The sequence below is a fragment of the Schistocerca serialis genome, chromosome 8 (genome assembly GCF_023864345.2).
Source record: "Schistocerca serialis cubense isolate TAMUIC-IGC-003099 chromosome 8, iqSchSeri2.2, whole genome shotgun sequence".
Classification (NCBI taxonomy): domain Eukaryota; kingdom Metazoa; phylum Arthropoda; class Insecta; order Orthoptera; family Acrididae; genus Schistocerca; species Schistocerca serialis.
Genome location: NC_064645.1, coordinates 125,162,627 through 125,187,721, shown reverse-complemented (window position 1 = coordinate 125,187,721; position 25,095 = coordinate 125,162,627). Strand labels below are relative to the sequence as shown.

Sequence of the window (25,095 nt, the reverse complement as noted above, 5' to 3'; positions counted from 1 at the left end):
GTCTCATACATCTTGCTCACCAGATGGTAGAGTTTTGTCAGGACTGGCTCTCCCAAGGCTGTCAGTAGTTCTAATGGAATGTTGTCTACTCCCGGGGCCTTGTTTCGACTCAGGTCTTTCAGTGCTCCGTCAAACTCTTCACGCAGTATCGTATCTCCCATTTCATCTTCATCTACATCCTCTTCCATTTCCATAATATTGTCCTCAAGTACATCGCCCTTGTATAGACCCTCTATATACGCCTTCCACCTTTCTGCTTTCCCTTCTTTGTTTACAACTGGGTTTCCATCTGAGCTCTTGATATTCATAAAAGTGGTTCTCTTTTCTCCAAAGGTCTCTTTAATTTTCCTGTAGGCAGTATCTATCTTACCCCTAGTGATATGTGCCTCTATATCCATACATTTGTCCTCTAGCCATCCCTGCTTAGCCATTTTGCACTTCCTGTTGATCTCATTTTTGAGATGTTTGTATTCCTTTTTGCATGCTTCATTTACTGCATTTTTATGTTTCCTCCTTCCATCAATTAAATTCAATATTTCTTCTGTTACCCAAGGATTTCTACTAGCCCTCCTTCTGTTACCCAAGGATTTCTACTAGCCCTCGTCTTTTTACCTTCTTGATCCTCTGCTGCCTTCACTACTTCATCCCTCAGAGCTACCCATTCTTCTTCTACTGTGCTTCTTTCCCCCACTGCTGTCAATTGTTCCCTTATGCTCTCCCTGAAACTTTGCACAACCTCTGGTTTAGTCAGTTTATCCAGGTCCCATCTCCTTAAATTGCCACCTTTTTGCAGTTTCTTCAATTTTAATCTGCAGTTCATAACCAATAGATTGTGGTCAGAGTCCACAACTGCCCCTGGAAATGTCTTACAATTTAAAACCTGGTTCCTAAATCTCTGTCTTACCATTATATAATCTATCTGATACCTCCTTCTTTTATGATTTTTGAACCAAGTGTTAGCTATGATTAAGTTATGCTCTGTGCAAAATTCTAACAGCCGGCCTCCTCTTTCATTTCTTAGCCCCAATCCATATTCACCTACTATGTTTCCTTCTCTCCCTTTTCCTACACTCCAATTCCAGTCACCCATGATTATTAAATTTTCGTTTCCCTTCACTATCTGAATAATTTCTTTTATGTCATCATACATTTCATCAATTTCTTCATCTGCAGAGCTAGTTGGTATATAAACTTGTACTACTGTAGTAGACGTGGGCTTCGTGTCTATCTTGGCCACAATAATGCGTTCGCTATGCTTTTTGTAGTAGCTTACCCGTACTCCTATTTTTTTATTCATTATTAAACCTACTCCTGCATTACCCCTATTTGATTTTGTATTTATAACCCTGTATTCACCTGCCACCGAACTTCACTAATTCCCACTATATCTAACTTTAACCTATCCATTTCCCTTTTTAAATTTTCTAACCTACCTGCTCGATTAAGGGATCTGACATTCCATACTCCGATCCGTAGAATGCCAGTTTTCTTTCTCCTGATAACAATGTCCTCTTGTGTAGTCCCCGCCCGGACCACATGGTAGCACTATTAATAATAGTTTGTCAGCAAAAGGCGTACCTCCTGGAAAGAGAGCCACAGGATCAGACAAGGGTGCCAACTTGTGGAGAAGAAAGAATGTGTCTGGGGAGGCCCAAGACAAAAACAACGACCGCTGCAAGGGGGCATCTGTGACTTGAAAAGCGGTGAAATGTTGTTTCATCCGATGTAAGTATGTTTGCCAGTCTTCTTTAGCATCATTTAATGGTGGGAACGACCGCGGACATGGGAAAGCATCGGACACCCGAGGACTTGGAAGCTTTTGTGGTAATGTGTCCCTGGCATCGACTGTGTCCATTAGCAACTGCATCGACTGTTGTAAGATGTCTAACTGGAGCTGCTGCTGCTGCTGCTGGTGTTCCAGAAGTCAGACCATGCTAACAACTACTACCATTCACCTCATCGCCAAAATGTTGTAATGGCGACAGGAATGGTCGCAGGGTTGCCGCTAACGAAAATGCAGCGGGACTGAATGGGAGTGGCCCTCGAACAAACAAGATGGGTGAATGTGAATGGAATGACAAGCACGATGACAGACAACCGAGCAAGACACCAAGATCAACAAAAATTATTAAGCAATGGTACCACAAGAGATAACCTGAAGAAATCAAAACAACGTCCATTCGTAAATGGGAAGTAAGCACACGCAATGTAAACACAATGTCTGTAAGCGAGATATCAACTGACTCAACGTGAATACCAGACTGCCTCGCCGAGTGAAAGGCAGCCACCTAATTACACGACAGGGTATGTTGCTATTGGCCACTGGGACCACATGCTCCATAGTGGCGCCTTCACGTTAGACGGCCAGGAGCACGTGCAGCCACGGCCTAAGGCGCGACTGCTGCCGAGACCTCTAGTGATCATTGAGTTACTTGCCGTCTGGTGCAGATTCGAAACCCACGGCACTCGGTACCAGACTGTGTTACTCTTATCCGTGGTGTAGTACCCTTAGATGCACAGAACTGAATATGTTGTGTCTTTTTAAAACTGAGGGTGAGACCATTCACAGAAAACCAGGTTGTGATACTATTGGAAATGAAGTTCCATACTTCCTGACAGAGCATAGGGGAACAATGCCGCAAGACCACAAGCTGCAGACATTGATACTATTAAGAACATTATATACCATTTCTTCTTACATTGATTACAATAGTAGTTTCATCTGCAAAAACAACTAATTCTTCTTCAGGTGTATTAGATGGAAGATCATGTACATGTATAAGGAACAAGCGTGGACCTAAGATTGAGTCTTGGGGAACTTCATATGTGATTTCTCTCCAATAAGAATTACTTTCCTGGATGGTTTTGGTTAAATCACTAAGTATAGCTTTCTGTATTTTTTGGTTAGATATGACTAGAGACCAGATTATATGCATTTGCATATTTGACCTCTTTTTCACTGGTTATTGCGTATTTTAACTAAAAACTAGTGACAATGCATATTTTCGCTCTATGTTTACAGTATTTTAAAATTTTAGATGGGCAGTCTCTAGCTCGATCTAATTTTGATGTCTCACAGATTGACTGCGACCTAGAGCTGTGTGCAATCACTAACCAAGCGGCGGCTGCCTAGCAAAATCATTACAGAAGAGAAACAAGAAGAGCCAGACAGAGTCAATGCTCCTGTGCCCGCGCCCCCGGTTAATTCCCTCCGCTGTCATACCATACGCGTCGGCAACAATTAAATTAAACTATGCAAGCTTTTAGTCGCACATCCATCGTTTCAGTTTAGCTTTCTATTTACTTGCACACAGTTGAACATGTTTATGACGTGTAGTGTGGAATGTGTTGTGCGCCATGATGCCCAAAAAATGAAACGTTGTTTTGTGGATAGCTGACCATTCTGGAACTTTTACATATGACAGAATTGTTTTATATTGTCGAGTTTGCAAGAAAAACATTTCGTGCAAGAAAGTAAGTTTCAAATAGACCAGCATGTCAATACAAGTCTTCATATCACAGGAATGCAGAAGAAAGGACCACGACAACAACTTCTGATAGCAACAAGTTGCAGTAGTAGGGATTTGTCCGAAGGTAACCATTAAAGTCAGTTTAACATGGATCTATGTGACGCATTCATTGCAAGCAATGTTCCTCCTCACAAACTTACAAACCCTATCCTCAAAGGCTCTCTGCACAAATATTGCTTAAATCAAAATATACCAGATGAATCAACATTGCATAAAAATTAAATATCGACAATTTACGTAAACGTTCTGTAAGAAATACCCAATGAACTCGAGGACAGCATTATCTGGATTTCAGCTGACAAAACTACAGACATTTCTGGGCGTTACATTGCAAATGTAATTGTTGTTGCTTGAAAAGAAGAGCCTACTTCTTCTTCTTTAGTGGCCTACAAAGAACTACGACCGCCAGATTTGCGAATGAGTGTATTAGAAAAATATTTCCAGAATCTTCTGCAGATGAAAGGGTGTTTGTGCTTATTTCAGATGCTGCTCCCTATATGATCAAAGCAGGAAAAGCCCTCTCGAGTATTTTATCCCAATTTTATTCGTGTGACGTGCTTCGCTCACGGAGTGCATCGCCTTGCTGAAGAAGTTTGTTCGACATTTGTGAATGTAAATAAACTGATTTCATCCACAAAGAAAGTGTTTCTAAAGGCTCCTGCTCACACCTGGACCTACAAAGAAAAATGACCAAATGTGCCTTTACCTCCTGAACCAGTGGTGACTCATTGGGGTATGTAGGTCGAAGCTGTGTTGTTTTACAGTGAACATTTTGAGGCGATTAGAGGGGTAGTAAACGACTTCGATAGTGCAGAGGCTTTGGCAGTTTGCCTGTGCAAGGAAGCTTTTAATGATTCCGGTATTAAAAAAGGCTTTGCTGTAATTAACATTCCTTTTTCCCATATACCTGCAAGTATTGAAAAGCTTGAAAATCAAGGTTAGGCATTTAATGAATCTATTCAGTTAATGAATAAAATTATTCTAGTAAACTCCTCATTGCTGGAGGTATTCCCAAGAAAACTTATAGAAAAAATTTGAAAACATTTTAAACTACAAGCCAGACTTTGAACCCTTGTGCCAAATTGATAGTTTTACCAGAAACAATAAGTGCCAACATAGCACCCAAATTCAAATACTGCCCAGTTACCTCAGTTGATGTAGAATGGTCCTTTTCTGCTTACAAAAATGTTTTGAGTGATCGAAGACACAATCTTACTACCGAACATTTGGAACAGTACTTGGTCGTTTATGTTTACAATAGTAGAAAAATGTAAAAGAAATTGTAAATGATGCTTTGGTCGAATAGTATTAATTAAAAGTTAATGCTGTTCAAAAAAATTCATTATTGTATGTCCCCCCCCCCCCCCCCCCCCCCCCCCTCCCCCAAGGGGCTCGCCACTCTTTGGTGGGTTCATGCTTTGCTACCACGGGGCCCCAGCCTTTGCAGCATCTCTTCCCTTCCATGCTGCATGTCTTGGGAATGTTCCACATTGTCTGTCGATGGTATAAGATCAGTCCGACCACTGTTTTTTGTTCCCTTTTCCTTTCTTTGTTTCCCTTCTCCTCTCATTTCTCTGCTTCGGTGTTTGAGGTTCCTCTTTTTCTTCTTCCTCCATGTGTAGTTCTGAAGGCTGGCCCATGTGTTTGACGCATAGCAGGTGACTGGGTGATGCATAATTCCCAGCCCCGGGTTAACAGGTAGGGTTCACATGGACCCCCTGGTACAAGTCAGGCCCAGGGAGGGGTGACTGCCTGAGCTGCTACCTTCCAAAATAGCAGATTGGTCCCTTCTTCAGGTGTCCAGGAGGTGTAGCCTAAGGTGTGAACAATCACCTCCTAAAGCGGGTGTGCCTCCTTGTGAAGGGGACCCCGTGTTGATGCCATTGCTGGCCCTGTGAAAACCTGCTCTGATTTACGGAATGGCACTTTGCTTTTGGAGACTACTTCTAATTCTTAAGCACAAGAACTGCTTGCCCCTTGCTTCTCCATAGCTGTCCTGTTCATGTTGAGGCCCATAGCATCCTGAATTCTTCCCATTGTGTTAATTACACAAGGCTGCTCTATGGTCTGACAAAGGGTGCAATCCAATCTTACCTCTCTGATCAGGGTGTCATTGCCGTCCATCGTGTGATGAAAAAGGTAGACTCCTCCTCAGTGCCCATCCACACTCTTTTCCTCACCTTTGATAGAGTGGTGCTTCCATCCAAGATCAAAGCAGTCTATGAAATTATCGCAGTCCGACTGTACATTCCGAGCCCGATGTGCTGCTATCGTCTCGTCGTTTCAATCACACTAACATGTCTTGTTGACATCCAGCCAAATGTGTAACTTATGGTAGGGATGCAAATGAGGGCGATTGTCTACCTCCTTCCCCCTGCTGTATCAACTGCAATAGTGGCCATGCTGCCACCTCTCAGGATTTTCCCACGTATCTTGATGAGTGGGCTGTACAGGAGATCCTGGTAAAGGAAAAAGTGCTTTACTCAGTTGCTTGCTAGTTATTGGCTAGTCGCAAACCCTGCTTTTTCCCATCTGGGACCAATGGTTCTGTTCTCGTCACCCCTCACTCCATGAAGGACGTGGCCACGCAGACATGCAACATCAAATTCAGCTCTGAGGTGATGAAATCGCCCATTGTCAAGGTAGCATCGCCATCGACCCGCCCAGGTGTGCAACAAGCCATCACATTCTCACCTCAAGGAGCGAAGCCACCAGCTACACAAGAAGTAGGCTGGAAAGGACAGGAGGAGTACTCCCCTGAAGACTTCTTATGTCTCTCCAGCCAGCAATACCTGAGTCTTCCTATGCTAACCAGAAAGGCTTGAAGAAGTCCACCAAAGGCAAACGGTCTTCTCCTTCACCGACTCAAAGATCCTCTTCGATGATGTTGCCATGTAATACTTTAGCCCAGCTGGCCTCCATGTCGCCGGTGTGCACCACCAACCATTTTTATGCATTGGACTCCACAGACCGACAGCACAAGCAAGCCGATGCTTCTGTACACCTCATGGACCAGGATCCTCGGCAGGCTCTCTCTCGGCTGCCACTTAGGTGACACTCCTTCGTTTCTTCATCATCATGACTCTCATCCAATGGAACATTCATGGCCTTTGGTCCCACAGAGAGGATTTATGGCTGCTTTTAGCATCACAGCATCCCCTTGTACTCTGCCTTCAGGAAACAAAATTGCATCCTCATGACTGCTTTGAGCTTCCACATTTATTCCCAGTTCATTTTGACCTTCCAACTGAGGTCGGCGTTCCATCTCACGGGGGCGTCATGCTGCTCATATGGGATGATGTTCATAGTCAACCCATCTCCCTGATTACCCATCTTCAAGCTGTTGCAGTTCATCTTTTCCTTCCTCACCTGACATTTTCGCTCTGTACTATTTATGTCCCTCCATCATTAGATGTCACCAGAGCAGACTTCCTTCAGCTTTTGGGCAGTTACCTTCCCCATTTCTGCTACTCAGTGACTTTAATGCATATCATCCCCTTTTGGGGTCTCCAAGAACCTGTCACAGGGTGCCCTCTTGGCTAATGTTCTTAATCGACTCAACCTCTTCTGCTTTAACGATGGAGCACCCACATTCCTCTCAGACTCCTTGCACACCTGTTCCCATTTGGACCTATCCTTCTGTACTGCCCAGCTTGCCCATTGTCTTGAGTGGTCCATTCTTTCTGACACCTACTCGAGCGACCATTTTCCAAGTGCCATTCTTTTGTTGACTCCTACCCCACTTGCATGCATGCCCAAATGGCAGCTTACTAAGGCTGACTGGTGGCTTTACTCCTCCCTAGCAGCCTTCGAAGAACAATATTTCCCAGGTTGTGATGACCAGGTGGAATATCTCACAAACATTATCCTTATTGCTACAGAACATTCCATTTGTCACACTTCCTCTTTAACATGCCGTGTCCCAGTCTGTTGGTGGACTGGGACATGCCACAAGGCATTTCACACACGGAGATGTGCTCTGAGTTTTTAACCATCATCCTACAATGGCAAATTGTATTCATTGTAAATAGATACATGCAAAGTGTCGCTGTGTTCTTCGGGATAGCAGAAAAGCTGGCTGGATTTCATTCACTAGTTCCTTTAACAGTTCCACCCCTTCCTCTGTTACCGAGCGAGGTGGCGCAGTGGTTAGCACACTGGACTCGCATTCGGGAGGACGACGGTTCAATCCCGTCTCCGGCCATCCTGATTTAGGTTTTCCGTGATTTCCCTAAATCGTTTCAGGCAAATGCCGGGATGGTTCCTTTGAAAGGGCACGGCCGATTTCCTTCCCAATCCTTCCCTAACCCGAGCTTGCGCTCCGTCTCTAATGACCTCGTTGTCGACGGGACGTTAAACACTGACCACCACCACCACCACCACCACCACCACCTTCCTCTGTCATGTGGGCCAACCTCTGGCAGCTCTCTGGGACTAAGATTCATTTACCAGTTTCCGGCCTGGCAGTAGCAGACGATGTCATCGCATACCTAAGCCTGATACGGACAAAAACCTTCCTTCTAGCTACCGCCCCATCTCTCTCACCAGCTCTGTTCACTAGGTGATGGAACGTATCACTCGTGCCCTGCTGTTATGGTGGCTCGAGTCTCGCAATTTACTAACAACTGTGCAGTGTGGACTTCGAGTGCGCCATTGCAGTTGACCTTCTTGTTACTTTGTCCACCTGTGTCATGAATGGTTTTCTGCAGAAATACTGGACTGTGGCCGTGTTTTTGGATTTGAAGAAGGCCTACAACGCCTGCTGGAGAACAGGTATCCTCCATACTCTACACGTGGGGCTTATGGAGTTTTCAAGATGCATGTGGATTATACCTTGTTGGACACCTTTATCCAGGAAAACGATGTGCCTCAGGGTTTGTTCCTGTGCGTCATCCTCTTTGCTATAGTCATTAACCCTATAATTGCCTGTCTCCCGCCAGACATCTCCGGCTCCCTTTTTGTTGATGATTTTGCCATATGTTGTATTTCTCCATGGACCTGTCTCATTGAGTGGCTTCTTCAGTGATGTCTTGATCATCTTTATTCCTGGAGCATTGACAATAGCTTTCATTTTTCCACTGACAAAAACATCTGTATGAATTTCTGGTGGCGCAATTGATTTCTCCCACCATCTTTACATCTTGGGCCTTTGCTTTTCCATTTGTTGAAACTACGAAATTCCTGCGGCTCATGCTCAATAGGAAACTTTCTTGGTCCTCCCATGTGTCTTACCTGGCATCTCACTGTACGCGGTCCCTGAATCTCCTGTGTGCCCTCAGTGGTACTTCCTAGGGTGCAGATCGAACCACCCTCCTCCATTTGTGCCAGTCCCCTGTCCATTGCTTATGCATCTGCACGTCCATCCCTCCTATGCCGTCTCAAAACTATCCACCATCGTGGCATCCGTTTGGCCACAGGTGCCTTTTACACGAGCCCGATTGAGAGTCTGTATGCAGAAGCTGCTGAACTACCACTGTCCTACCGCCGTGACTTTCTCCTCAGCAGGTATGCATGCCTTTTGTCTGCCATGCATGGCCACCCATCCTACGCCTCCTCCTTTGATGATTTCTTTGATCGCAGGTATGGGGCACGTCCCTCTTCTCTGCTACCTCCTGGAGTCCACTTTCGGCACTTGCTCTGGCGGCCTAACTTCATTCTACCTCCAACTTTCCCAGTGGGTGTGAACTCTTCACCACCTTGGCTTCGTGAAATGGCCCGGTTAACCTTGGCCTCCATTTGTTTCCTAAGGACACTACTCAAGCCTTGCTCTATCACCTTCAGTTTCACGACCTTCGCATGGAATTTCGCGATAGTACCTTTGTGTACACTGATAGCTCTGGGGCTGATTGTAGTGTTGGGTGTGCCTTCATCATGGGCATCCATGTCTTTAGATATCAGCTTCCAGCACACTGCTCAGTGCTTGCAGCCGAGCTCTGTCCTCTGCTCAGACTCTCTCAGTGCCCTTCAAAGTTTATGTGCGCTGTACACCACCAATCCCTTAGTGAAATGGCTCCAGGAAAACTGTCATGTGCTCACTCTTGGTCGAACCACTGTGCAGTTTATGTGCGTTCCTGGTACTGTCGATCTGCCAGGAAACAAAGCTACTAACGCTGCTGCCAAGGCTGCAGTCCTCGTACCCCAGCCTACTAGTTCCTATATTCCCCCCAATGATCACTGTGTTTCTGCCTGTCAGGTGGTGGTGTCCCTTTGACATCGCCATTGGCCCTCCCTTCAAGGTAATAAGCTCAGGATTATTAATTGTCTGCCAGCGGCTTGGATGATCTCCTCTCAGCCTTCGCACTGGGAGGAGGTCATTTTAACTATGATGCATATTGGGCACTGCCTGTTTAGCCATCGTCATTTGATAAGTGGCGCTCCTCCACCAATTTGTACACATTGCACCCAAGTTTTAACTGTCCGCCACTTCCTGACAGGATACCCATTTTTTTAACCATTTGCATTCCCGCTTGCGTTTGCCATCTGAGTTATTGGCAGTTTTAGTGAATGACATGCGGGCCGTTGCCTGTGTTTTACATTTTATCCGTCAAAGCAATATGGCGGAGGCCATTTAATTTTTAGTTTTGGACTTCCGTTTCCATGTGGTGTTTGTAGTAGCCCTTTCTCCACACCCCTGTTTTTAGCTGTCTTCTCTTACATCGCATTATTGTGGCCAAGATAGATACGAAGCCCACACCTACTACAGTAGTACAAGTTTATATGCCAACTAGCTCTGCAGATGACGAAGAAATTGAAGAAATGTATGATGAAATAAAAGAAATTATTCAAATTGTGAAGGGAGACGAAAATTTAATAGTCATGGGTGACTGGAATTCGAGTGTAGGAAAAGGGAGAGAAGGAAACATAGTAGGTGAATATGGATTGGGGGACAGAAATGAAAGAGGAAGCCGCCTGGTAGAATTTTGCACAGAGCACAACATAATCATAACTAACACTTGGTTTAAGAATCATGAAAGAAGGTTGTATACATGGAAGAACCCTGGAGATACTAAAAGGTATCAGATAGATTATATAATGGTAAGACAGAGATTTAGGAACCAGGTTTTAAATTGTAAGACATTTCCAGGGGCAGATGTGGACTCTGACCACAATCTATTGGTTATGACCTGTAGATTAAAACTGAAGAAACTGCAAAAAGGTGGGAATTTAAGGAGATGGGACCTGGATAAACTAAAAGAACCAGAGGTTGTACAGAGATTCAGGGAGAGCATAAGGGAGCAATTGACAGGAATGGGGGAAAGAAATACAGTAGAAGAAGAATGGGTAGCTTTGAGGGATGAAGTAGTGAAGGCAGCAGAGGATCAAGTAGGTAAAAAGACGAGGGCTAGTAGAAATCCTTGGGTAACAGAAGAAATATTGAATTTAATTGATGAAAGGAGAAAATATAAAAATGCAGTAAGTGAAACAGGCAAAAAGGAATACAAACGTCTCAAAAATGAGATCGACAGGAAGTGCAAAATGGCTAAGCAGGGATGGCTAGAGGACAAATGTAAGGATGTCGAGGCCTATCTCACTAGGGGTAAGATAGATACCGCCTACAGGAAAATTAAAGAGACCTTTGGAGATAAGAGAACGACTTGTATGAATATCAAGAGCTCAGATGGAAACCCAGTACTAAGCAAAGAAGGGAAAGCAGAAAGGTGGAAGGAGTATATAGAGGGTCTATACAGGGGCGATGTACTTGAGGACAATATTATGGAAATGGAAGAGGATGTAGATGAAGATGAAATGGGAGATACGATACTGCGTGAAGAGTTTGACAGAGCACTGAAAGACCTGAGTCGAAACAAGGCCCCCGGAGTAGACAATATTCCATTGGAACTACTGACGGCCGTGGGAGAGCCAGTCCTGACAAAACTCTACCATCTGGTGAGCAAGATGTATGAAACAGGCGAAATACCCTCAGACTTCAAGAAGAATATAATAATTCCAATCCCAAAGAAAGCAGGTGTTGACAGATGTGAAAATTACCGAACTATCAGCTTAATAAGTCACAGCTGCAAAATACTAACACGAATTCTTTACAGACGAATGGAAAAACTAGTAGAAGCCAACCTCGGGGAAGATCAGTTTGGATTCCGTAGAAACACTGGAACACGTGAGGCAATACTGACCTTACGACTTATCTTAGAAGAAAGATTAAGGAAAGGCAAACCTACGTTTCTAGCATTTGTAGACTTAGAGAAAGCTTTTGACAATGTTGACTGGAATACTCTCTTTCAAATTCTAAAGGCGGCAGGGGTAAAATACAGGGAGCGAAAGGCTATTTACAATTTGTACAGAAACCAGATGGCAGTTATAAGAGTCGAGGGACATGAAAGGGAAGCAGTGGTTGGGAAGGGAGTAAGACAGGGTTGTAGCCTCTCCCCGATGTTGTTCAATCTGTATATTGAGCAAGCAGTAAAGGAAACAAAAGAAAAATTTGGAGTAGGTATTAAAATTCATGGAGAAGAAATAAAAACTTTGAGGTTCGCCGATGACATTGTAATTCTGTCAGAGACAGCAAAGGACTTGGAAGAGCAGTTGAATGGAATGGACAGTGTCTTGAAAGGAGGATATAAGATGAACATCAACAAAAGCAAAACAAGGATAATGGAATGTAGTCTCATTAAGTCGGGTGATGCTGAGGGAATTAGATTAGGAAATGAGGCACTTAAAGTAGTAAAGGAGTTTTGCTATTTGGGGAGCAAAATAACTGATGATGGTCGAAGTAGAGAGGATATAAAATGTAGGCTGGCAATGGCAAGGAAAGCGTTTCTGAAGAAGAGAAATTTGTTAACATCCAGTACAGATTTAAGTGTCAGGAAGTCATTTCTGAAAGTATTCGTATGGAGTGTAGCCATGTATGGAAGTGAAACATGGACGATAAATAGTTTAGACAAGAAGAGAATAGAAGCTTTCGAAATGTGGTGCTACAGAAGAATGCTGAAGATTAGATGGGTAGATCACGTAACTAATGAGGAAGTATTGAATAGGATTGGGGAGAAGAGAAGTTTGTGGCACAACTTGACCAGAAGAAGGGATCGGTTGGTAGGGCATGTTCTGAGGCATCAAGGGATCACCAATTTAGTATTGGAGGGCAGCGTGGAGGGTAAAAATCGTAGAGGGAGACCAAGAGATGAATACACTAAGCAGATTCAGAAGGATGTAGGTTGCAGTAGGTACTGGGAGATGAAAAAGCTTGCACAGGATAGAGTAGCATGGAGAGCTGCATCAAACCAGTCTCAGGACTGAAGACCACAACAACAACAACTCTTACATCGATTGGTATTGGATGTATAGTTGTTTATTAACTCCCCTCTGTCTTTGTGTTCTGTAGTTTTGACTTTGGCGCCTATGCCTGCAATTGTTTTTGCCCCTCAAAAGAAAAGAAAACGAAACAAAACAATGATTGTTTTTCAAATAAAATATTATGGAGTTTTTGAGCATGCCACAGCACGTGCAAACATCTCGAAGTCGATATTGTACATATTGATTGTTTTGCTGCAGCTCACTCGCATCACATCCACCTGTTACTGACAACAATAGCAAAGAAGGAACAATTCTTGAAACATGGTATGCGTCCCCATTTTGCAAATTTTTAGAAAATAATCCCAGAAAGGCCCCCTTCCTAACCTCTACCAGCAAGTATTCAGAAAATGATATCAGCATTCTAACTGTACAGATTTTCGCGTGGCCGGCACTCTTCCTCATAATTGATATGCACAGGTTCGACATTGAGATATAATGCACGCAGTGACTACCATGTCTTTTTACTATCTGATCTTGCACATTTCTACACTTTTCATGCATTTTTAAGCTTTTTTCTGCATATTTTAAGGTTTTCATCATTCATATAATCCGGTCTCTAGATATGGCATTATCCATTGGTTGGCTTTGCCATCAGTCCCATAAAACTTCAATTTATGAGTGAGAATACTGTGATTAACACAGTCAAATCCCTTAGATAGATCCCAGAAAATACCAGCAAGTGTTGTTTTATTATTTAATATTTGTAAAATTTGCTGAGTGAACATTAAATTTCATTCTCTATAGAGCAAATCTTCTGAAACCCAATCTGTGATTTGCTGAGAGTATTATTGTTGCTGAGGTGAGGTACTACTCCAGACTACATCACCTTCACAGAAAGTTCGGAACATGATTTTAGATGAAAATTCCTTTCAACATTAGGATTCAAACCAGTTACCTCTGAATTTGTCACAGCACTGTCCAGTGTTAGTGTCCATAACTTTGGATAAAGATTAATATTTATTTTTAATTTCATTTTCAAGGCAAAATTTCCAGTAATCATCTGCATGAAACTTGTCATTACGTTGAATGTTTCCCCTGCCACACGACTCTAACGAATTCGTGCCATATGTTTCTATGCTTATGCCATGCCCATCATTTGTGGCAGTATCTTAATGGATAGTTGCACAAATGGTCCATATTACTTACTCAAAAGATCATTTTTGTAATGAAACAGTTTGTTTTTTAACTTAAGTCGTTTAAGAGGATGTCAAGAGATTTTTTTGTCTGTGAATGTTTATGTTAGACTATTAATTAGCAAACAGAGGGGTCGCTTTCCTCCTAGTTATTCATTTGTGAATAACCTTGTGTTCAAATTGTGTCTGATTGTTAAAGTTTTTATAAGGGAGTAAACATAAGAGTGTAGTGTTCAGTAGTTAGAGCCTGTTTTGGAAAAATTATTTTGAGTCATGTCAGGATGTAAATAAAGCTGTCATTGTCTTTTATTTTACAGGTAGCCTTCTTCTATTATCTTATGAAGGCTGCCTGTGACACTAGGCAAAAAACTGGATGTTTTATTTACATGACGACAAGGTAATTTTACTGAAGCAACGTAAATATAGTTTGCAGCTGTTTTTGGTACGCTCAGTGTTTTAAAAGTTGTTTTCAGTAGGTTAAGACTCCAAAGAGTGTATTTTACCCCTGTAACAAATTCATTACACTGTCTCAGGTACTATTTTAATGGACATCCCTGAATAATGTGGAATTTCACTATGTTTTATCAAATGGTTTATACAGATGGACTTAGTCTTGAATCCTCTTGTCAGTTTTAATTGAAACACTTTGTACTCAAAGCTCTGTATAAAGTAAATGTGTTTGAAATTGAATAGTTCTCACACCTCATAATCAATGTGATAAGCAAAAGTTGTATGTAACTGGCTTAGTGATATATGTCTGACTGGAATGTCTTATTTTTTTATTTTTATTTATTTTTTTATTTATTGGTAAACTTAATGCATTTTAGTAAGTCCTCACTTGGTATAGCAAACCAGAATATACAAAAAGCTTTGCAATTACTTTTTCACACATTTCCCACTTCATATATTCAATAATGTCTCGTTGTTGTAATTACTGAAAAATTAAGATGTGTCTTAATGACAGTATTCATTTGTCTACTTACAGGTAAAAAATTACCTGCCTTCCATCTCAGCTGCCATTGGTGTATTTACCCCACAGCGATATGTATGGAGGACAGCAATAGCTGTACATGCACTACCTAGACTGCTTGTTGCAAAGATGTACCACCGATATTATCAGAGTGTTCTATATCCAGGGATACATTTTCTTGCTGCCATTGCTTGTTGGCTCAATGTGATGGAGAATTTAGCTCTAATAGGTTTAACTTTTATATCATCAGCAGAAAATTATGGTGAGTTCTGTAATTTCAATAATAAGTGTTCAATTATTTATTATGTGTCATTGTTGAATAACATTGTGTGTAAAGATAGCACACCTTCTTTCATTCACCATGTTCCATAGATCCCATCAAGATAGAGACTGTTAAGGGTCTTGGAATGAATCAGGATATACATTAACAAAAGAGAAGCAAATCAGGGACACTTAATCTTTATGATGTGAAGCAGTAAAGTATCACTTCTTCTTCTTCTTCTTCTTCTTCTTCATATTCATCATCATCTCATGAAATGGTTTTGCATATGCAAGTCATTCATAGAACCTCTCCCAATCTTCTCATTTCTCACACAGTGTATTGTTCAGCATTTCCTGCCATTTTATTCCTCTTTGATTCACATCAGCCTTCATTTCCTCTCTCCATTTTTTCATGGTGTTCCAATTGGTCTTCTGCTGGATTCTGTCCATTCTAGAGATTTTGTTGGTAGTCTTTTTTTCCATTATTTTGATGTGGTCAAACCATTTTGCCATATTTCTTTCCATAATTTCTTTTACTGGATTAATCTAAAGCATGTTTTATATTGTTTCATTTCTGATCCTATCAAGTAATGCATTACCCAGGATTCCTCATAAGAAATGCATTTCTGTTGTTTGTATATTTGATTTCTGGCCAGGTCGGAGATTTTCTCCATGTTGTGACGGGATTTTATGTTGTCCTCATGATCATTTCCTCATCATCGACAAGCAAGTCACCCAGTATGGCATCAACTGAAACTAATTGCAACTTCGCAGCTGAACTTCCCCAGGTAGGGAACCCCTGGCTGTCAGTGCCCATACACTCATTTCATTTTCGTTCTTGCACTGATCTTTCTTTGTTCAGGTCCAAAATCCTAACAAATAGGTCAGAATTGCTGAATAATATGACTTGCTTATCATGATCTTTGCTTTGGCAGCTGTTTTCCATTGTTCCTGATTATGTCTGATACAAAGTAAAAAAAATCAAACAATGGAAAATCCAGGATGAAATGTAACAATACCAGAGAAGGAAAGTTGCTACTCACCGTATAGCGGAGATGCTGAGTAGTGATAGGCACAATAAAAAGATTCACACACTCATAGCTTTCGGCCATTAAACCTTTGTCAGCAGTAGACACACATACAAACCTTGGCGTCTTCAGAGGCCCAAAGTGATTTTAAGCTTGACACAGTACAAGAAAACTGGTACTCCAGGTTTTGTTTTTACAACTTTGTTTTCGTCTATTTTAAGTACGTACTGTAGTTTTATCATTTTTTATACAGATGGATCCCAGCAGGACAATGCTCTCGGTTGCTCTACTGTTTTCTCTGATAGGGCTTTTAAAGTGGGTCTTCCAGAACGATTTACAAATTATGATGCGGAGTTGTATGGCATTCTTTGGCACTGGAGAGGGTTCACAGACATCACCGTATGAGTTTTCTTGTCTGTTCCGACTCTCTTAGTGCACTGCAAGCACTTCACCAAATTTGAAGACCCACTGGTTCAGCTCATCCATGACTCCTTACAGCGGCTCCAATACTGTGGCAAGGAAGTGATCCTCCTAGTGCACTGCAAGCACTTCACCAAATTTGAAGACCCGCTGGTTCAGCTCATCCACGACTCCTTACAGCGGCTCCAATATCGTGGCAAGGAAGTGATCTTTCACTGGGTACCTGGCCACGTAGGGATACAGGGTAACGACATGGCCAACAAAGCTGCCAAGGAAGCATGTTGGGATATTGCTGTCCATGAATGTCCCATCCTGTTGCACACCATTATCTCATTTTCTGACAGATCCATCATATGTCAGTGGGAGACTAAGTGGTTGCAGGTGACAAACAACAAACTGCGGTCACTCAAATCAACCACAAAGTCTTGGTAGACTTCATGTCAGTGTCGCCACTGGAAGGAGGTTTTGCTTACCAGACTGCACATTGTGCACAGCCCTTTCATACATGACTTCCTCCTCCGGCAGGAGGATCCACCACTCTGTGAAGTTTGTGGCATGCTGCTTTCAGTTCAGCATATTGTGGCTATGTGTGTCCTGTAATCTGATATTAGGGCAGCGCTCAGTCTCACTGGAAATCAGCCCACCATCCTCGCAGATACTGATAAGTGTTACAAGAGTGGTGAAATTTTGTGAACTGTCAGGACTTATCCCTAAATTGGTGGTGAAGGGCGGCAGACTTTAATATGTTATAAACTGCTCCGCATGTGGGGACAACCTTTGTCCCTAACCATGAGATTTACATGCTGAATTTTCGTCAGGGTGCTGATGACCATGATGTCAAGTGCCCCTCAACCCAAATCACCACCATTGGCCAACGAGATCTTCATTGGAAATAGACAATACAAACACACACACACACACACACACACACACACAATGACCACACACTGGCTGCTGAGGCCAGACTGCGAGCAACAGCACATGAGGGGACAGGCAACTGGGTTTTGGGGGTAAGGAGAAAGTTAGGACAGGGAGGGGGAGGGATAGCATGGTAGGGGTAGGGGTACGGGATTGTAAAGTGCAGTTTGTGGGAGTCTACAGGTATGAGGTGGAGAGAGGGTAGGGCAGCTAGGGGCAGGCAGGAGGTTAGATGGATGGCAGGGGGAGGGGGGTTAGTGGAAAAAGTATAGAAGTAAAGCAGTGGGTGCGTTGGTGGTATAGAGGGCTGTGTAGTGCTGGAATGGAAACAGGGAAGGAAGCTAGATAGGTAAGGACAATGACTAATGAAGGTTGAGGCCAGGTGGTTTACAATAACATAGGGTATATTACATGGAGAATTCCCACCTGTGCAATTCAGAAAAGCTGGTTTTGGTGGGAAGGATCCAGATGGCACAGGCTATGAAGAAGTCATTGAAATGAAGAACGTCGTATTGGGCAACGTGCTCAGCAATGTTGTGGCCCAGCTGTTTCGTGGCCACAGTTTGTCAGTGGCCTTTGATGCAGACAGACAGCTTGTTGGTTGTCATGCCCACGTAGAATGCAGTGTGTCACATGACTGATTTTACAATTTTATGCCTTTGATAGGATAGGTGATGGTTGTGAGTGGACTGCAGTAGATGGTGGTGGGAGGATGTTTGCGATAGGTCATCCATCTAGGTCTATTACAGGGAGATGAGCCATGAAGTACGGGGTCGTGAGCGAGGGTTGTGTTGGGATGGACAAGGAGATTGTGAAGGTTCGGTGGGTGGCAGAATACCACTGTGGGAGGGGCAGGAAGGATAGTGGATGGACATTCATCATTTCAGGGCACAACAAGAAGTAGTCAAAACCCTGTCAGAGAATGTGATTCAGTTGCTCCAGTCCTAGGTGATACTGAGTCACGAGGGAAATGATCCTCTGTGGCAGGATGGTGGGACTTTGGGAGGTGGTAGGTGACTGGAGAGATAAGGCATTGGATATCCGTTTTTGTACAAGGTTGGGAGGGTAATTACAGTCTGTGAAGGGCTCCACGAGACCCTTGGTATATTTCGAGAGGGACCACTCTTCACGCAGATGGGACAGTCATGAATGGCTAGGCTGTATGTAAGGGACTTCTTGGTGTAGAATGGGTGGCAGCTGTCAAAGTGGAGTTATTGCTGATGGTTGGAAGGTTTGATATGGATGGAGGTCTGATGTATCCATCTTTGAGGTGGAGGTCAACATCAAGAGAGGTGGCTTGTTGGGTTGAATAGGAAGAGGGTGAAGGTGTTGAGGCTCTGGAGAAATGTGCTTAGTGTGTCTTCACCCTTGATCCTGATCACGAAGATGTCACCACTGAATCTGAACCAGGTGAGGGTTTTGGGATTGTGGTTGTTTGGGAAGGATTTCTCTAGATGCCCCATGGATACATTGGCATAGGATGGTGCCATGCAGGTGTCCATAGCCATACCTCAATTTGTTTGTGGGTAATACCTTGAAAGGACAAGTAATTGTGGGTGAGGATATAGTTGGTTATGGCAACTAGGAAGGAGGTTATATGTTTGGAACTAGTTGGGTGAAGGGAAAGGTAGCATTCAGTAGTGATAAGGCCATGGGCATTAGGGATGTTAGTCTAAAGGAAGGTGGCATCATTAGTGACAAGCAGGGCACCATGTGGTAAAGGAACAGGAACTGTGGAGGAAATGATTGCTATCTTTTATATAGGAGGGTAGGCTGCAGATAATAGGCTGAAGTTGTTGGTCTACGAGAACAGTGATTCTTTCGGTAGGAGCATGGTAAAGTCACAATGGGGCATTCTGGATGGTTGGGTTCATGGATTTTAGGAAGCATGTAGAAGGTAGGGGTGCGGGGAGTGGTAGGGGTGAGGAGAAAGATGGACTCTGGGGAGAGGTAATGGGATGGGCTGAATGATTTGAGGAAAGACTGGAGATAATGCTGGATTTCTGGAATGGGGTCACTGTGGCAGCATTTGTGGGTGGCTGAATATGACTGCTGGCAGAGTCCTTCTCCCAGGTAATCCTTGTGATTCAGAATGAGAGTGGTGGAGCCTTTTTCGGAAGGTAGGATTATAAGGTCAATATTAGTTTTTACGTGGTGGTTTGCTGCTCTTTCTGCAGTTGTAAGGTTAGTTTGTATGTTGAGGGATTTGGGGAATGGTGGTGAGGCAAGGTTTGAGGTTAATAAATTCTGGGAAGTTAACAGGAGGTGATTTGGGGGCAGGGGTGTGGATCATAGTTGGATGGAAGAGTGAACTGAGTCAGGCAGGGTTCAATATTGGTCTTTGATTGAGTCTGTTTGGTAGGATTGGTGATGAAAAAATGTTTCCACTGTAGGGTCCAGGAGAAGGAGAGAAGGTCCTTAACAAGTCCTACATGACTGAATTTGAGACTGGGGCAAAAGGTGAGGCCTTTGGAAAGGACTGATACATCTGCAAGGCTAAGGATTTTGTAGGAAAGGTTCATGATTGTGTTTCAGGTTTTGACTACCTCTCGTCGTACCCTGAAATGAGGAACATCCTACTCACTATCCTCCCCAACCCTCCCACAGTGGTATTCTGCCACCCACCGAACCTGCATAATACCCTTCTCCATCCCTACACAACCCCTGCTCCCGACCCCATGCCTCATGGCTCATACCACTGCAAAAGACCTAGATGCAAGACCATCATCTAACCCATCAAAGGTAGGACTACCTGTGAAACAAGTCGTGTGATCTGCAAGCCAAGCTGCAATCACTGTCCTGCATTCTACATGGGCATGACAACCAAAAGCAGTCTATCTGAATGAATGACCACTCACAAACTGTGACCAAGAAACAGCTGGACCACCATGCTGTTGAGCACGCTGCCCAACATGACATCCTTCATTTCAGTGACTGCTTCACAGCCTGTGCCATCTGAATCCTTCCCACCAATACCAGCTTTTCTGAACTGTGCAGGTTGGAACTCTCCCTGCAATGTATCCTATGTTTGCATTACTTTTCTGGCCTCAAACCCTGTTAGTCATTGTCCTTATCCATCTAGCTCCTTCCTTGTTCCCATTCCAGCACTACACAGCACTGTATTTCACCATTGTACCCACAGTTGTTTTACTTCTCATTTTCCACTCCCCCCCCCCCCCCCTCCCCCAACCCCCTGCATTGTTCTCCGTCTAACCTCTGACGGCCCCTAGCTGCCCTACTCTCTCTCCACCTCATCCGTGTGTGCCCCCACAAGCAGTGCTTTCTGTACCCCTACCCTGCTATCCCTCCCCCTCCCTGTCCCAACCTCCTCCTTAGCCCCACCATGCGATTGCCTCTCCATCATGCACTGCTGCTCCCAGGCTGCCCTCAGCAGTCTGTGTGTGTGTGTGTGTGTGTGTGTGTGTGTGTGTGTGTGTGTGTGTGTGTGTGTGTGTGTGTGTGCGTGCGTGCGTGTGCGCGCGCGCGTGTGTTTGTTTCCGACGAAGGCCTTGCTGGCCGAAAGCTAACTTTCTGACAGTCTTTCAGTTGCACCAATCTGCAACTCATCTCCTCTATATGGTGCCTAGCAACTATCCTTTTCACAATATTGTTATTTCAAATATATATAGTTAACGTCACCCTCAATATTCTCCCTACCTCTGTCCTTACAATTCTCCATGCAAATTTTGCATTGAGGAACATAGTGCTGGAAGTATTCCTCTGTGTGCTCCTTGATGTACATGCCACTTTTTCTTTCACTGCTTCAGCAGACTAATACCTTGTTCCTTTTAATGCAAACTTGACCTTGGGGAATAGATAAAGGTCACATGGTGCTATGCCAGGTGAATAGGGTGGGTGACCTAACACTGGAATGCTGTACTTTATTAGAAACCTCTTAACAGACAATGTGGCATGAGTAGAGCATATGAGCAGTTTTTCCACAATTCAGGTTGTTTTTTTCTTATCTTCTCACAGAGTTTAGCAAGAATCTCAAGGTAGTAATGTTGATTAATAGTTTGACCAATATTGAAAACAACAATCATCACCACTTTGAATGTAGTTTTTCTCATTCACGCTTTTTTGGCTCTCAGTGATGGGCACTTCGTTTGCTTGGATTTGTCCTTAATTTGTGGATCGTAAGTGAAAAAAGAATATTCCTCACAAGGTATCACTCTTTCCAAGTAATTAGAATCATTTTCAATAGTACTCAAAGTCTCAGTACAAACATTTTCACAGGCTCTTTTTTTGATTGTGAGGATTTTCATCACCAGTTTTACACAAACTTTTCTCATATTAAATTTGTTATGTAAAATTTGCCTCGTGCATTCTTTGCCAATTCCTACAGTTTGTCAATCAGTTGAATACTCAACTGACACACACATTGAATCAGATTTACTACTTTTTTGATATTTTCATCCGTTTTTGGCATTTAATGGGATCTCGGGTGTGTGTCATCTTCAGTGTCTTCTTGACTATCTTGGAATTCCTGAAACTGCTCAGAAATGTGCGTACATAATGAAGAGTCTTCGCGGTAAACTTCTTGTAGTAAAAGGTAGGTTTCAATAGCAGTTTTTCCTAGTTTTGTGTGATACTTCACAACAATTCATTGTTCCGTAATTACAATTATCATTTTTCTGGCAAAGCAAAATAACTGCTTTTACACAAATGAAGGCCAGGACCGCAATGATTTGTCTACAGACACAAGGGATACCGCATTCGACTGAGAAAGCTTCACTCCTCAGAACTGTTGGTCATTATCTTTGATACATGCAGGCTTACTGTGTGACAGCATCAGTCCAATTATTTTATAGCCACACCTCGTATTCATTTTCTACCATTGGTTCCTATTTTATACTCAGCGCAGGGTCCTCTACTAAGTGTATAATTTTGACTCTAAAGATCTGAGACACCCTGTACATCCTGTCCGTTTGTTACTGCAACAGGTGAGGATTTTGTTCTACAGACTCACAATGCTTGAAGACATAGAGCTTACTTGGTATTTGGATATCTTGAACAGCAGACACTTCATTGCCTGAAATGGTCAGCTTGATGTGAAATTCTTATAGCTCACTTATGATTGTCTAAATAATCATGCAGCTCACGGGGCTCCTCCTCCAGCTTATGGTGGAATTGAGCAGCTGTGCAAGAATAATGACATTCATTTTCCATAGAGCTGCAGATACCATTTCTTGTGGCACTACTTTTTATTGTAAATGCTATGTTGCTGTTTGTATTAATCAACTTTGTATTGATGTTACTTGTGCCCAGCCATGTATTCCTCTTTATGGACAAATTTCATTACATTCATCTCGAAAAATTGTAGGATATTACATTTTATATTTTGCTTTTGTTGTTTTATGGATTCCAGTATAATGAAAAACTCTAGTTTTTTTGTTATTAGCATGAACTTGTTCACAAATGCTAATTTTACACATATTTTGTATGAATTCTACTTCCATGATGACACTAAGGGAGGGGGTATAGAATTTATCGCCATTTTGTGACGTTTTTTAAGTGCATATACACATGGTAGATGTCATCACAAGATATGCAGTGCTTTTGTATATCTGTTGCTTTCTGTTATTCCTAACCATGTTTTCATTTTTCTTTTCAGCTATACATGAGAAGTGCTTTATCACATTTATGATAACATCAGAGCTTTACATGTTGCTGACATGCTACTTGCTCAGAAAATTCCGCAGATTTCCTCCTGATAATGTTGAATCAAGGTCATTGAAGATTAAACATCAACTCTTAGTGATAAACTTAACATCATTTGCCATGGCAGGGTATTTCTTTAAGAGACACAATTGGTACTGTGAACCTGGAGGTAATACTTTCACTTCCAATTTTGCATTTTTTTTTAAAAAAAGATGCAGTAGAAAGGTTGTATGCATGCAAGAGATTCCATTTATTTTATTAATCATAGTTCAAATGTGTAACAAACTATGACCATTAACAAATATTTTGAAATTTTGTGGCATATTGAAACTGTGAGCTGGACCGAGAGCTGTCCACAAAAGGCAAAGGTGCCAAGTTCGAGTCTTTGTCTGGAACACAGTTTTAATATGCCAGGAAGTTTCATATCAGAGTGCACTGTGCTGTAGAGTGAAAAATTCGTTTTGGAAACACATATTTTATTTGGCTCTGAAAATATTAAATGGTTTCACACTTTCAGACAATTAAGATGAAATGAGTTTAGCTTATTTAATAGCCTTTACATGTATTAAGTTCATATATGCTGCATTGTTACATATGGACATTGCAATTGTAAAGTTTATATACTTATGGTGCTTTACACCTTATTAGTGTGTATACACTGATACCTGTCTGTAACATATGGTTTTGTCTTTTGGAGTACAGTGCCTTTCACCATGAACAGTTTTAGCTTTTGCGCAACTGTGTTGTGATCTCCTAAGTCAAAAGCTTTTGACAAGTCACACAGTAGTCCCTGTTTCGTACTTTCGGTAAAGGGTCAATGAGTTTTTGTACTACTTTTTATATCCTTGTTGACTTGTGGATAGCATGTTGTATGCTGTAAACAAAACTTGATCCTTTATAAAAACACGTATTCAGAGGCTTAATAAAATAATTGTTGGTCTTTAGCTTTGAGGGTCCCTGGAATTGTCGCTTTTGAACAGTGGCAATACCCTTGTAATTTTTAAGCTCTCAGGAAACAAGCCTTCTCCCATGGATTTTTTAATTTCATTGGTCAGCGACTTAGCAACTGAGTCTGAAACAATTTAGTTATTTTGTTTGAGATGGCAAATGTATTGGGATTTTTAGTGCTTTTCAACGTATTTATGACACTTTTTACTTCTTCCTCATTTGTGAAAAGGGAGAAATGGAATCACTTAGTCGGCATCTTTTCACTTTTAAAACATTTATATCTGTGGTATAGAAAGTTCTGATTGGATGTAAATCATTGACTAGTAGAGAAATTGGGTCAGTGACAGCCACATTAACAAGACTGACTACTTTGCTAGTTTTTGAACAAATCCTTTCCTGAGCTTGAGTGGACATTCCACGCGTGCGCGCGCGCGTTCCCACACACACACACACACACACACACACACACACACACACACACACACACACTCTTGTTTGACTACATTGTGCATTGTGTTGGCTGAAAGCAGTTCAGCAGGTAGAATTGGGTGGAGAATCATTTGAGTGGAGTGGTTGAGGGAAGAAAAGAGGTGGGGGTGGCTGATGGCTCAGGAGGACACAGCAGGCATACAGGATAGGAATGCCAGTGGGAGAGGCAGCAGGCGCATGGGACAGAAATGCGACTCATGGGCTCTGGAATTGTTGAGTTTATGCAGCACACGATGACGATGATGTGGAGGAGTGAATTGATAGAAAATGACAGAATGAAGGAAAGGGAGACTGGGGAAGAGAGTGTGGGTGCATGATGTTAGCAGAGACTGAGATCAGAAGGATTATGGGAACAAAGGATAACTCTCATCTTAGTAATTCAGAAAAGCTGGTGCCGATGGGAAGGATCCAGATTGCCCTGGTTGTGA

The 25,095-nt window shown here is 42.6% G+C and overlaps 1 protein-coding gene across 1 annotated transcript in view; it reads left to right on the top strand.

The window, feature by feature from the left end:
- LOC126416051 (post-GPI attachment to proteins factor 2-like) overlaps positions 1-25,095 on the top strand; it is a 61,203-nt gene that overhangs the window by 17,279 nt on the left and 18,829 nt on the right. Inside the window, exons 2-3 of the mRNA XM_050083522.1 lie at positions 14,958-15,204; positions 23,184-23,399. Of these exons, the coding sequence (XP_049939479.1) occupies positions 14,958-15,204; positions 23,184-23,399 (463 nt within the window). The remainder of the gene's footprint in view (positions 1-14,957; positions 15,205-23,183; positions 23,400-25,095) is intronic.